The following is a 14,916-nucleotide window of genomic DNA, read 5'->3' on the forward strand; positions in this document are numbered from 1 at the left end:
AGATGTCTTGTTTATTTTGAAAATTCACGAATCCGGCACCACCGAGACAGCTTTTCGGAATGGTGGAGTTGGCTGTTGCTGAACAGTGACTGCCTTTTTTGCGCAGAGCACATGCTCTCATCAGGTCATCTTGCTTAACTCATTCATGTTACCTTTCTGGCTCTGGTGGGTATTTGCATTTGCAACTCCTGCTTTAGCCACTTGGAGCCTGGGCTTCATGCGGGAGAAGCACCTAGAGAATATGAGCATTTCTTCCTGTGCTAGAGGGCTAAAAATGTCATTGCCCTCGAAGCTCAGAGTGTCCGACTGGGTATATGGCCTGGTCTAGTAGATGTTATTCTGGACCCAGGAGGCAGAGATCAGGGTCCTCTTCTGGGCTAGTGCTAGTCATATTATCCTGGATCCTTTAACAGAGGAGATACTATTTCCCATCTTATCTTTCTGTATCAGTTAGGCTTTTTGACTGTAAGCAACAGAAACAAGATTCTGGTGAATTTGAACCAAATGGGACTTGATTCAGAGGATATTGGATAACTCCATGGTATCCAAAGAAGAGGAATGATCTCTACTCAGAAAGTTCAGGAAACCAGGAATACTTTGAGGACCACAGGTGGTAGGAACTAAGGAAATTGATAAATAGCCTCCAAGTTTTTTCCCTTTCTTTGTCATTCTTCTTAAGTGTCTCAAGTCCTGGAAAAGCGAATCAGGTTGGCCTGGCCCACATCCTTCATGGGAGAGAGCGGGACACTTTTTTTAGTTGGCAGTCTCTCTAAGACTGCATACAATAAAAGACTTCCCTAAGAGAAGGTTTGATGTTGTTACATAAAGGGGGACGGGGTCTGGATAGAAGGCAGCCAGACAACAGATGTTCATTACACCTCTTCTCAAGGCTGTCATGGACGGCATTTGGTATACACTGCCGAATGCCATAGAGGAGTAAGGAAGTAGTATTTCAAGTTACGTGAGGACCAAATGGTGAGTGTGCTCATTAAGTGAATGAAGGCATTGGCATCAGTCAGATAAGCAACCAGTACAAAGAAAGTAACAGGTTCATTCCTTTTAGTATTTGCTTTGGGTATAACATCTCCAAAGAAGCCACACCAACTTTAAATGAAAAACATGCCTAAATTCTCAAGATTTCTATTCCAGTTACATGAAGATAAATATGTGCAATGAAAAGTTCTAGCATTAAAACTCGAAAGGCATTTGCTCGCTCACATTTCAGGTGCCAATAGAATCCTCTATATTGTTTTCTTAATTGTTTCTTACATTACATGAATTTGCACATTTAAAACACATGCGTGCAAAACGAGCATACAGGAGTGAGTTGTAGATAAAATTGAAATGACACTTTCGGATTTGAGTTTTGATGTAATGCTCCTTGGTAGGGTGAGCGGGGTATGATGTGTAGGGCTTCCACTATTTCTAAAGGCAGCATCGGATGTTTTCCAATGCTCGGTAGAAGCTGGAGTGTTTTTGTACTCACCTGTGAGCCTAATTTCTCTGAAGGACCGTACCCGTGACCGTAGAGTAGGTGATTCTTCCTCAAATCGGAAGGCTGCTATGCACAAGAATCCCTGTACATATCATTTGAAATATGTCGTGGATTTTTAAAGCTGGAAGCCTTCATTGTTTCTTTCTTTGCAAGCTTTTGATTTGCAACAAGCAAGGAAAATGAGTGAACCAAAAAAAAAAAAAATTGCTTGCGTGGCTGGAAATAGAAATTAATGATTCAGACAGGAGAGGCAGTGCAGAAATCCTCAGCTGGGTGGCAGGAAACAGAGCGAGCGAAAGTCAGAGACTGCTCTTTTTTAAAAGGCAAAACAAACAACTCACAGTGAAGTGTACGTGAAAATCATTTCTAATAATAGCTCATGGGAGGCAGTTCCCAGGAAAAAGACTGGTGGTGCACTGACGAAATTAGAGTGAGAACACACAGTATCTCGATGTGTTACTTAAGGCAATGAAGCTTTTGAGTTTACCTTATGTGCCTTGTACATTGATTAAATACAAAATATATGCTGGCCATTTTTGACCATCATTTACTGTATTGATTTGTTAGCAGGGGAACTGTAATAAAAAAGCCATTGATTTACTGTCCTTATTTGCTTATGGGCTTTTTTTTTATTATTAATTTTTCCTGCTCTCTCTTTTTTTGGACCATTCCTTCTAGACAAATGCTGTGCTTCATGAAGTTAGAAGAGAGGGGGTCCCCGTGGAACAAAGGAATGAAATCCTGACTGCCATCCTTGCCTTGCTCACCACACGTCAAAACTTGAGGAGGGAGTGGCATGCCAGGTCAGTTCTCTGATGAAATGGGATTTGTCGTCCCTGAAAACACCGCGATGTATTCGGCTGAGCCCTTCCTCACGATGCATCTTACGCCTCTCATTGGAGGGGCCATGAAAAATCAGTAAGTTATAGATGCTCTCAGCCAAAGTTAGCTCTCCTGCACACGGTACCTACTACATTAATTGTAATGAGCCATGATGTCATCTGTAGGTGTGTATGATTCATCCCTGAGTGTAACGTTTTGCATCAGTGGTTGCATCCTGAGCATAACAGAATAGAAGTAGCTGATGCCAAAGGACCCTTTTAATCACCACTCTAAAAGACTAACGTTGCTGCCTAGTTAGGGCAGATGTCTGGGAAATTCACACGGTGCTCCTACATCACTCAGTGAGAGGCAGTTTGCTTGAAAGTGGTCGATTTATCAAATCCCAGTTTTAGAATTGGCCAAGTAGGAATTATGTTGGCTTCAACCTAGTTTCTTTGCTTATGGACTTACCTGTGGTTAGAAAGCTGCTACTGGTACAAAGTTTCCGTAAATCATGAGTTTTTGCAGAATTGAGGCTTGTGTACTCTAGATTCTGTTATCCCGCTCTTATTTGAGAAACAATTGATGGGTGGAAGGCAGGAACTACTTCCCCCAAACGTTAGGGTTACCCTTTAGATCTGCACTTGGTAAAAATTGCTGAATTATCACCTGTCTCTCAGCAAGAGGGAGAGGAATCAGGAAGATCATGCTGAATTTTTGTCTCCGAGTCTTATTTGAGGCTTAAAAATCCTGTGTGCCTGGGAGTCAAGAACATTGATAGACATAATATTTCTCCAAATGAGTTCAGCAGCAGAGTTTGTAATAATTAGTGGCTTTACTAGTAGTAACAGTTATCATGAAAATTGGTTTGTCTGAACAAGGCTAAAGATGAGCATTTTCCAAGAAAGGAGACAGTTTAAGAGTATGAACTGTGCATTCCGACTGGGTGTTGGAAACTTGCTGCTCGGGTATATGTATTATCTCTAAACTCAGACTTGCATTAAAAGAATAATTTTAAAATTCACCTTGATACTCTCCCCTTCCCCTCTTTTTCGTAGTGTAGTCAGATCAGAGTATATGAGAGTTTCAACTACAGTAATTAAATAATCTCCAATTTAACTTTTCTTGTATTCCAACTTCAGCATATATATTCATTAAAGTATGCATATTTTATTAAATACTGGAATATCCGTGTGGGGACATCTAAGATGTGTTTCTCTCTGTGTTTAACCTTTTATATCTTTCCCCCCAGGGTGATTCTTATTAAATAGGAAAGAGAGAAAGAAAGAATTTCCCTCTAATCTCTTTTCCACCACCCCCCCCACCATCCCTCCAAAGACAGCACAGCTCAGAGACCAAATGTTGAGGATGGATGTCTTCTGTTGAGTGCATTTGGTTTGTTAACAATAATTTCCTAGTACACCAAATCATCAGACAACATGCCCAAAATGGCCTGTTTAAAAGGAGTCTGGTTTCAGCATTTCTGGCCCTTACTGCTAACAGTTTAATCAGGAGCTGGAGCCAGTGTTGAAGTTGATGGAGTCTAGCATCTGAAACAGAAATTCTCAAGTCCTTTGTGGTAGGGGAGGAGAAAAGAAAGAGCTTAGCAGCTGACACTCTGCAGGCCCCTTTAAAACTAAACACCTGAAAGCAAATTTCAAGAGGGTCATGTCTTGAGAGCTCAGAAGGAAAAGTGTCTTCAGAGTATTAAATAACCATAATCCTCCCCCCACCCCTTCTCCACCCCCATTTGATGTTTCCCATCCCAGTGACCTATCTAAAAGACTCATCCATATGATCTGTATAAACAGACTGTTACCATACACCTCTCTTTTCCTCATCAAAGCATCCTCTGACCGTCTGGAACCGGGCACTGGCCCGAGTAGCCATCAGGCTGGTGGTGGTGAAAGTTATAAAACATCCACCACCGTGCTCCCCGAGCCGCCTGTGTTTTAGAGATTGGCCCATTGTGTACTTTGGAATTACACGAGGAAAAATGTGCTTTGACAGAAAATAATTAGCGCTCGCCAAAGGCCAAGCAATAGGTTAGAGTATTTTACTTTCATCAAAGCTATCAGGGGATCAGTTAGATTAGATAATAGAAATTTTTTCCTCTGAAAGTTAAATACAGATGACTCTAATTACCTTCTATTGCACGTTGGAGAATGCGTTATGAATAGTACAACTTCAAGAAATGTAGGTCAGCGGAGACTTTCGTGGGAGGCCATTGTCATAAAGGGCCCCCGCCCCCGCCCCACAGGCTCCCCTGCAGTAATGATATTAGGGAGAATATTTTAAAGCCGAACTTGTAACTGGGTTTTAAAATACTTGTCTCTCTCTCAGGCCAAGAGCCGCGCCATTGTTTGGGACTCCCTGAAGTCTCTTAAACTGAAAGCATATGTTCCCTGTAATTTAGCTTTTTGAGGAAAGTGTCACTTCTGCCTGACTCGGGGTAACCGAGTTTGTCACAGTGTCACACAGCCCTGCGATTCCAGAGGCACAGCTGAATGCCGTGGGTTTCCTTCCCCAAGCTCGGTAATCCCAGAAACAAGCCTCTCCAAATAGGCTTATTAGGGCTGTCTATTCACTTCCCCCGAGCTGAATGATCCAAAGTACATCAGGAGAAGCTGTGTGAATGCTGGGTAAGTGTTAACAGAAGTGGTACAGAATTTCTGAAGATTTGGCTTTGTTTATACAGTCCACTCTGCCTGATGGACAGCTTGTTATAGCTTTTAAAGAACTGGGCAAGCCCTCTGATCTGACCCCTTCTTGACCTCTGCAGCCCAAAGGTCAGTCTGCAGCTAATAAACCCTGAGGTTCTTAGGGTCTACTGTAGGAAAAGGCAGAAAAAGAGCAGCTGCAGGGACTGGGTGTCCCGGGTGAGGCTGCGTGAGGGTCACTCTCCGATAATGAAAATGATTACCAAATTATATGGAGGTTTAACCGCAATAGTGAGAGAGAAGAGGGTGGAGCCCCGCGTATTAGGTCTGATAAATGAACTGTGAAGAAGGCCCATCTGGCTCTCAACGTCTTGTCTCCCCCTCTCTCCCTACCAAGGGGAAACATTTTAAAATAACAGCAGTACATATAGACTCAATGACCCATGCAAGGAGCTGGAATGGATTAAGATTTAATGGTGACAGTGGAAGAAATTATCATTTGAAAAGTGCACTGAAGAAAAGGTACAGCTCCATGTCCGTGCCCGAGTTGTTTTTCTAAATAAAATATAGCAAAACATTGGCGCCTTGGTTTATTTCCCACAAATCCCTAGCGCCTTTCCTCCATCGTGGAGAATTTTGAGGGCATGTCTGTTGTGGAATAATTATCCGTAGCCAGCCGAAGGAAAGGAATGGGCTTCCTTTGCCTTGAACACGTCGGAATGAGAGTCAGATATTTTATTTTCAGCTCGCTCACTCAGTTGAGCGAATGTAGGTAAATCAAGCGTTTGAGAAAATGCTCTACCAAAAAATTGCATTCCACTTCAGCCTCTGACCACCGAACATTACGCATGTTTGGATACTGAGTATCCGTGTCACTCCCAGACACTGTTTTGTTCTTACCACAACTTTGCGATTTCTTGTCTGTAAAAGGAAGACAAAAGCACATAATGTTAATTGAGTAGATGGATTTGTTCCTTTCTTTATTCCTTTTTCAAAGAACCATCATAGAGATGTTCATTTTTGCCAACAATGGGCGGGTCATAAGCTGCTTGTTTACTTACTGTTAATTGATAAGAGTAATCTACTTAAAGCTCTCTCCCAGCTCCCTGTGAACATAGAGTGTCCTGGCTTCCCACCAGCAACGTTGGGCTTCACAATGCTCCGTACTTCTTGGGAGCCGGCGGGCACAGCCTGTGACTCTGTGCTCTGAAGGGAGAATGAGTTGAGTCCATTAGCATTTTTGTATGTTTCGTATCCGTAGCACACACAAAGCACTGCGTGAGGGGCTGGGCGTGCGAAAATGCGTTCGGCAGCCAGTTGAAGCATGTATCTGGGGGATGAGATTCTAGCAAGTTCCCAGAAAGGGGCCGTGAAGGCAGTGGAAAGGAAGGCGGGGGAACCATCGTTAACCACAACAGAGCGGCAAGTTGCTCCAGCCCACTCAGGAGAGTATTTCGCCGTAGACATCTTTGCAGACTAGAATTGCTGTACTATTGAAAATTCTCTTATGGTGCACTACACCGTCTACATACACAAGTGTTGCCCAGACGGTAGTTATATTTAAAATAGAAACAAAAAAAGCTTCTAAACATTACCCAAAGTCAGTGTGTGTTTCATCTTGGGTTTTGACCTGACCATGTCGGCCTGGGGGGAGTTAGAGTGAATCGAGAGCTAGGTGGAGGCTAACATGGGGAGTTGAGCAACACTTGTAGAATGAACGGTGCCTTTTAACTTGGAAACAGTGCCTTTAAATTTTTGCTAAGTCAGATGCAAATACAACAAAGTAAGACGAACGCCAGGCCATTAGGGTTTTTTTTTTCCCAATCAAGATATAATTCACAAAATATAAAATTTCATGTAACATAAAATTAATCATTTTAAAATTTACAATTAAGTGATTTTTTTCTTTTTTTAGTATATTCACAAGACTGTGCAACCATCACCATTATCCAATTCCGGAACATTTCCGTTACCCCAGAATGAAACCCCAGACCTGTTAACAGCCACTCTCAGTGCCCCCCCCACCTTCTCCCCAGGTCCCTGGCAAGCACCAACCTACTTTGTGTCTCTGTGGATTCGCCTGTTCTGAACATTTCATGTAAATGGAATCCTACACTGTGTGACTTTTTTGTATCCGGCTTCTTTTACTTCACACAATGTTTTCAGGGTTGATCTGTGTTGTAGCCCTATATAAGTACTCCATTCCTTTTTATTGCCAAGTAATATTCCACTATGACTAGACCACATTTTATTTATCCATTCACTGGCCGCTGGACATTGGGCTGTGCAGCTGTTCTGAATCACCCTGCTGTGTACATTTGTGTACAAGTTTTTGAGTGGCACATTTTCTGGTCCTCTGAATGTAAACCCAGGAGTGGACTTGCTGAGTCATACCGTCGCTTGAGGACTTGCTGGACTGTTTTCCACACCCGCTGCCCCCTTTTACGCTCCTAGCAGTCATACACAAGGCTTGCAGATTCTCTACAACCTCACTGACACTTACTTTCCTTTGTTTTTTGGATTACAGATATCCTAGGGTTGTTACTGTGGTTTTGATTTGCATTTCCCTGATGATGAATGATGTCTTGAACATCTTTTCATGTGCTTATTTAAGGCCATTAGGTTCTTATTAGGGGATTTAAAAACATGGCCTATGTAATCACTTAGCCCCTTTAAGTGGGAAGGAGCTCACGGGCCTGTTAGGGGTATATGGCATATTGAGGGAAGGGAGCTTCAAATGAAGTTGTCATGAGAATAAAGCTGGGCCCATTTCCCTGCTCCCCTGGGTAGGCCCAGCCCTTTGTTTATTTGCAGGTGGCCCCGCTTATTTGTTTTGGGAGACCCCCTCCCCATTCCTTCTCCCCTTCTCATCTCCTCCGTTACAGCGTCTCTGAGCATTGCACACTGGATGGGAATGTCACTGATTAAATGGAAACTCTGTCTACGTACAGCTTCTCCACTTCTAGGCTCAAATAGGATTTTCAATAGTCCCATAACAGACAACTTTGTTTGGGTCCAAGGAGCCTTTAAATGGTGCTGAGAACAGTTTGAAAAATGTTTATGGCAGTTTCTTAGAAAAGCTTTTGGAACTACTTGCTTCTGGTTAAAATGAACTCGCTAGATCTAGATGGCTTTATATACATGTCTTCCCCATATTGGGCTTTGTCAGCTCAAAAACCTGCCAAGTTAGCCCTTTTTCTGGACAAGAGAACCATTTTATTATTGACCATCTTATCACTGACCATAGTCACCATAACCTTTACCATCTCGTTTATCTCCAGGACTGGATCCACTTTGGATGGATCCATCTTCGTTAGGGCTCCACAATCTAGCTGTTATAACCTTTTCTAAAGCGAATCAGCTTCAGAACTGTGATCTGGGTGCAGCGAGTAAAGCAGTTTGTGGAAATTACTTCTGTGGATCTGCTCTGGTTCTAAGACTAGCACATTAAGTTTCTCTCTGTGGAAGTGTGGGCTCTCCTTTTTGCCTCCTGGCTGGCCTGAATTATGTACAAAACTGACAAGTCGATCCAATCCAGTTTAGCGATGAACTCTTATTTATTGAGTGCTTGTTATGTACAAATAACTATGCTAAAAGCTGTGGGAAATATAGAGATGAGCATGGTACAGTGTCAGTTTTGAAATAATGTGTCGTTGAATGCAGGGGAGGGCAGGACAGGGTAATGGGAACACAGTGGCTAGTCTGCAGATTTCCATTCTTTTTCTGCAGGCACCTGGAAGATGACTTAGCCCTGGAGTCTGCCCCAAGGGAACTTACAGTTTGCTAGGAGCTTACAAAAAGGAATCACCTGATATGTATTATATATGTACTTGATTTCATTTTGACATTTTGTCATTCCTACCAGAATGTAAACTTGGTGAGGGCGGGGGATTTGCCTGTTCACCAACTGCAAAACCTGCAGCCCAGATCACTCCTCTGTTAGAAGGAGGAGTGCCCTGGATGGGCAGGGACCCTGGTGCCTGTTTACCACAGACCCCTACATTTAGAACAGTGCCTGGCACTCAGATTTATTCAGTGGCTGGCTAAAGAGAATAGCTTTCGTCTCAACCCATTCCTGTATTCATAAGTACTCTGAGTTCCTTCTTAATTTTGAAGAGGAATGACCATTTGAGATGCCGGCCTGTTGCTTTTTTGGGTACATATTCATCTCCTCGTGCCAGAGGTGGAAACCTAGAGACTGGATGTGAGGAGAGATCTCTCATATGTAGTTCTTTGGTCTCTAAGTCTGCACCCTGACCCCCGCTTCCGGCCTGAGTGAGGAAGGACGCTGTGTGCGCAGGCTGATTCGGGTACTTGAGGAAGAGCCCAGAAGCGAACACCGTGGAATTGAGCTGGGACCAGGACAAACAGACAGGGTCTTGCTCCTGAGGCAGCTGTTCCCGATCCCTTGCCGTTCCTGGAAGTGAACTAGAACTAGGGGGAGGGGAGAGGCCTCCCTAGAACAGTTTCTCTGCACAAGAGGATGACTTTTAGGCCAGGAGGGGCAACGCTGAGTGTAAATGTGACCTCAGGGGCGCCTGGGTGGTGCAGTTGGTTAAAATGTCCTACTCTTGGTTTCAGCTCAGCTCATGATCTCATGGGTCGTGAGATCAAGCCTCGCATCAGGCTTTTCACTCAGCATGGAGTCTGCTTGAGTTTCTCTCTCCCTCTCCCTCTGCTCCTCCCCGCCCCCCTGCGTGCTGTCTCTCCCTGTCTCTCTGAAATAAATACTTAAAAAAAAAAAATGTGGCTTCCAGTTTGCATTTTACCTGCTCCAGGCAGTTGCTTTCTGCTGGTTACCTGCTAATATCCTGATGTGCCTTTCATCGTATCAGTGCGGTGCTGAGCATCAGCCTTGGTGGTTTGACATTTGGGCCAGAACTTGTTTGCTGCCCTCGAGAACTGTGGTCACACAAAGTGGAACCACCAGCCCCAAGGACGGGCTAGGGGATGACAAGGCTGTTGTTACTGTCTTCTGAGACAACATGTGACGGAGTCGTCTGACCATGGCAACTGCTGTCACTCACATTAGAGAGAGGGGCTGCTACTCCTTCTGGCCGAGTTAGTTGGAGATAGAAGTTGTGGCGTCCAGGGTCCAGTAGCTGTCCACTGCAACTGGCTGAGTTTGGTTGTGGGCTTGGGGAGGAATAAGTGAAGGAGCTTCCTGGGAGAAACAGGGAGGCACTGGCCTGCCAGTTGCCGTCTCTGCCTCTCCTTTTTAATGCATCTGCCCCATCTCCTTTAATAATTGCAGTCTCCGCTTTCTGCTGCCCTTAGCAGAAGAATGTCTTTTGTGTGTCCAAACCAGATTACTCCATAAAACCCGGTAACTCCATAAAACCTCCTCATAAATGTGTAGGAATTGAAACATTGTATAAATTTAGAGCAAGGATTAAATGAGTCTAGAGCTAGGGTTACCTTTTTTTTTCCCCAAGATACAGCAACTTATCTCAAGGAGGCCAGTGTTGTTAATGTTATTACCATTGTTACTGTCATTATTTGAGCAGTTTTATGGGAGACAAAAGCCAATTGACTTCTGCGCATCTTATTTGTAAAATCAACACACAGGCTTCAGTGTGAGCTTCACTCCTGGCAGATTCTGACTGTGATTGGTTGCGGACTATTTCTCACCAGCGGTGCTTCTTAAACTTTTTGAAAAAGCATTGATGAATCCATTTATTTATTCAGCAGATACTTACTAAGGGCTTGCTGTTTGTCAGGCCCCGTTCCGGGTGCCGGGGATGCACCAGGGAAGCACACCGATGAAAGTGCCTCTCTCACGGAGGATAGACAGCTGTGTGCCTACATGCGACTCTGAAAATGTCTTTCGAAAAGTGTACGTCATTTACCATGTCCTGCATATTCAACGACACTCCGTAGAACCAAAATATCTTGCAGTCGAAAGATACAATATTCTCTTTCCTGATCTGCATCATAAAACGATCACTTGTTATAAAACCTGCAGTCCTAGTTCTGGTGAGTCATATATGCGCGAGCCATTCACGGAATACCAGTTTCTAAGGAATGCCATGCTGGGGACGGGGGGCCCACAGCATTCATTTCTCCTTAGACAATCTGCACTCTGGTTCCCAGTGACTTTTCAAAAAAGTGTCACCTTAGAGGTCTTCACTTTGGGACGGCTCAAATTCAGGCCAGGTTACACTCACAAGTGTTTCTTAAGAGAGAAGCTGTGCCTATCTCTGAGGTGGGTGGGGGATTGCGCGTGTTAATGCACTCCAGTCGTTAATAAATGGTGGTTATGGTTACCGTGAGTGAGCTGTCAGTCATGCACTGACTCAGCAAATATCTATCGAGTGCCTAGCTGGTAGCAGACACTATCATAGGCCTTGAGGTTATAGAGATGAGTAACACTTGACTAGGGGAAATGTATTATGCAATACCGTATAATTAAGGCTATGAACGAGTTTCAGTCAGGATACTGTGCAAAGAAAGTGGGAAGAAAGGGAAGAAAGTGGCCGACTCTCCTGGAGTGTTCTTGTGTGACTCTCATTATATGCCCAGCCACTGTTGCGTGGAGGGGAGACTGCTCCGCTGCAAGTGGGTAGGGAGTGATTTGTCTCCAGAAGGGGTGAGAACTAGGGGAGAAATCTCTATGTGATTATGGGTCATGGGATAAAATCTGGGCTGCTTCTTTCCAGGGGGATCTAGTTCTCAATGATAGATGGGGGGGAGGGCATGCTTTCTTTCAGAGCAAATGTCATTAACATGGCATGGAGGTCTGGAGCATAGATTCTGAGCAGGTTGCCTGGGTTCTCCCTCTCTTCCCACTTTCTTCGCACAGAATCCTGACATAAACTCTTTCACAGCACTTACTATAGTGTATTGCAGAATACACGTCTATAACTCTAGGCAATTATAGGGAAGTTACTTAACCCCTCTGAAGCTCTGTTTTCTCATTTTTAACTTGGTGCAGGGGATAAATAATATTTCATAGGGCTGATGAAGAAATCCCATGTAAAACACCCCAGAGCAAGTACCTGCACCATACTAGGTGCTCAGGAAAAATTGCCCAGCATCTTTAGATCAAAACAGAAAAGTCAAGAATAAACCCAGCCACATTCATCCTTTGAGAGCATGCCCCCACATAAAACCCCAGCCTCGTGGTAGGGGCCCCACCTTGCTGAATTGGCTTAGGGATGCACACTAGACAGATTTTGTCCTGTGCCAGGCCCTGTGCTAAGCACCATCACACAGAATTGACAGAGGCCTGAACTCCAGTTTGAATCCTATCTCCAGCTGGTTACTAACTCGGGGCCTGTCACAGACACTCAGGGTCCCAGCAGCGTCATCTAAAAGAGCAGCAGCTCCATCCAGGTGACCTGGAAGGCACCTTCCCACCGGACAAGGTGCAGCTCTGTGAGTTAGATCCCAGGGAGCAGCTGGAGGTGGGGTAGGTGTTCCTCCTGATGGCTTCACCCCTTTTCCCTCCACTGTCCTTGAAACCTGCAGTTGTGCTCATTTTAGTGATAATAGCAGCTCACATTTATTGGGGACTCACTAGGTTCCAGGGTTTTAAATGGTTTAGGAGGCAAGAAAACAGAAAGACGCAGAGTAACTTGCCCAAGGCAACACAGCTAATGGTGGGAGTGGAAGTCAAGCCTTTGCCGCTCTGCTCAGACCTGGGCGGAAGGCCGCTGCAGGAGCAGCAACAGGGCTTTACAACCACTCATGGTTCATGTAGTATTTTGATGTGGGTCCCACAATACAGGGATCACAGTCCTTCCAGTATCCTACCCCGTGTGGAGAAGGGCACATGTGTATCTGTAAAGGTGTATTTCCTCTGGCACTTAAACGTGTTTGGCACTTTTTTTGTTGTGGGTGCCCCTTTCTCTAGAAAGAAGTAATTTCCAGCCCATGCTTTATGAATCTCCCTGCCTTAAGTCTCTTCAAGGAATGTTATTACCTTTATAGCTGTGTCCTTTTATATTGGTTACAATCTTTTAGAAAGTGGGAGTAGGGGTGCTGATGAGAACATCAAAGTTTAGCCTCCAAGAATCTGTAAATCCTCTAAGTGGAGTAATTTTGAGGCCGGGTTGGTGAGTCAAGGCTAATTTGAGTGGGTTCCCTTAAGGTGAACAGGGAGCATAGAGTAGAGCTACTCTGTGATGGGCCCTCACCAGCTATACGGTGTGTGTTATGTCCAGGAAGCCGTGTACCGCGCACGGAGAGTCATGATCTTACTCTCTCTTGGGATGTCCCCAGGGCATTTTACCAGTTGACGCCCTAACATATATTCCAGGTCACAGATAAAAGTTTGACGCGGCATTCAGCTGAGGAAGTAACGGGGGGCGGGGGGAGGACCAGTCCTGCCGGCCTGTAGGGGACACTGTTGTATCACACATCAGAATGAGTTTCCGCCTCTTGTCTCAGGACAGAAAACAAAACAAACAAATCAAAACCCAAAAATAGGTCAATCACCTTCACATTACTTATTGAGATTATGCGAGCGATTCCAGCGTGTTTAGAACAGTCACTGCTGTCAGGGTATCGATCAGGCCTCTCAGTATCTGGGCACGAAGGGAGTCGTTTAGCGTTTCTGTCCAAGATGGGAATGATTGGCACTTTTCTGATTAGCTTTCTCTCCATACTCTCCTCTGGACAGGGTACTTTTTAGTTCAATAAACCGTTAGGTTTAGTGGACTTATCTTCATTTTTCACTAAGACATGCCCACGTCAAGTTGAAATGCTCGAGTTCTGTCGTATTCTAAATAAATATCGTAAGCCTTTTGAAGGGCATTTTGGGAGTTCCGAGTCTCTTCTTTTTATCCATATCTTTTTCTTCACTGGAAAAAAAAATGCTATTTACCGAGAAAATGAAGTCATGTCTATGAGGCAGGCCTGTGTAGGGCCCGGTCTTAGCGCCAGGAAGCTCGCTACCAGATGCTCAGCATGGCTCTCGGTTCAGCATGCCTCTCTTCCCAGACTGTAGACAGCCTCCACATCCGTCCCGGTGCCCCGTGGACTTGCCAGCAAAACCTCTGCCTCCCCTGCCCAGCTCTGGCCCCTTCCCTACCAGAATATGGGCCCTGGAAGGCGATTGTAATTAACCCTCGGAAAGCAGAGGTTTTGCTAAGGCAGCGTGCGCAGTAATGATTTTGTTCGCTTGCTTCATTTCCAGTTTCACCATCAATTACGCCATGTGTTTCATCCAGTTGGTGCTACCCTCCCAGTGTTAATTATAACCTACAAGACTGTTACAGTTAATTTTATGGCAAGCATATTGTCTCTTCAAGGCTCCAGAGCAGCTCATAAATTATCTTGAAGGTAAATGTAACTTGGGGAACTAGTTAGGAAAATTCCATCCATCTCGCTGAGGAGCCGCAGCTGCTCCTGGCAGCTGCATTGTGAAGGAACTACGGCGGGTCAGGCTGAAGAGGGTAGGCCCAGGCTGTCACCGAGGAGAAAGGCTGTCCCGGCCCTGTCAGACAAGTACCTTCTGCCAATCCCTGGTGGTTTCACTTTGCAGGCAGGAAGAGGCACGCAGTGCGGGTGCATGGTCCCCAAGCTGTCTGTATTCATTACTTTACAGAAACTTGTTGTAGGGAGGCAGGTCCGGAGACCTTTCCTCTTCTCTGTTGTCATGATGTTAGGCATCATCTGCAAAGTGCGAGAGAGATAACTCTATAACCAACTCCGGCCTGGGCCGGGTGACGGCAGCCCCCGGAAGGCCTGGGGCTTCAACGAGCCTTTTATTTGTGGTTGTTAATGTTCATATAATCTGATAAAGTGAGATTTCACTGTGAACGAACGTACTCCAAAATTGCCTACTAAATAAATTAGCAGGTTATCTTATTGGGATAATAAACACGCTCTTTTTTTCTGTTTCCTCACACGACGTCTAAGCTTTACATTTCAGCCCTCGGGGCTTTAGCATTATTATTTTTAATGACTGAACACAAGTCTTTCATTTAGCTTGTT

At 44.7% G+C, this 14,916-nt stretch overlaps 1 protein-coding gene across 3 annotated transcripts in view; it reads left to right on the top strand.

The window, feature by feature from the left end:
- FTO (FTO alpha-ketoglutarate dependent dioxygenase) overlaps positions 1–14,916 on the top strand; it is a 372,292-nt gene that overhangs the window by 211,901 nt on the left and 145,475 nt on the right. For all 3 annotated transcript variants that reach the window (XM_028093842.2, XM_028093856.2, XM_028093848.2), the window contains exon 8: positions 2,174–2,298. In XM_028093842.2, coding sequence (XP_027949643.1) covers positions 2,174–2,298 — 125 coding nt within the window. The remainder of the gene's footprint in view (positions 1–2,173; positions 2,299–14,916) is intronic.

The sequence above is a fragment of the Eumetopias jubatus genome, unplaced genomic scaffold (assembly GCF_037043125.1).
Source record: "Eumetopias jubatus isolate StellerSeaLion01/CBP00866 unplaced genomic scaffold, mEumJub1_p1.0 scaffold_10, whole genome shotgun sequence".
In the NCBI taxonomy this organism is placed as follows: Eukaryota; Metazoa; Chordata; class Mammalia; order Carnivora; family Otariidae; genus Eumetopias; species Eumetopias jubatus.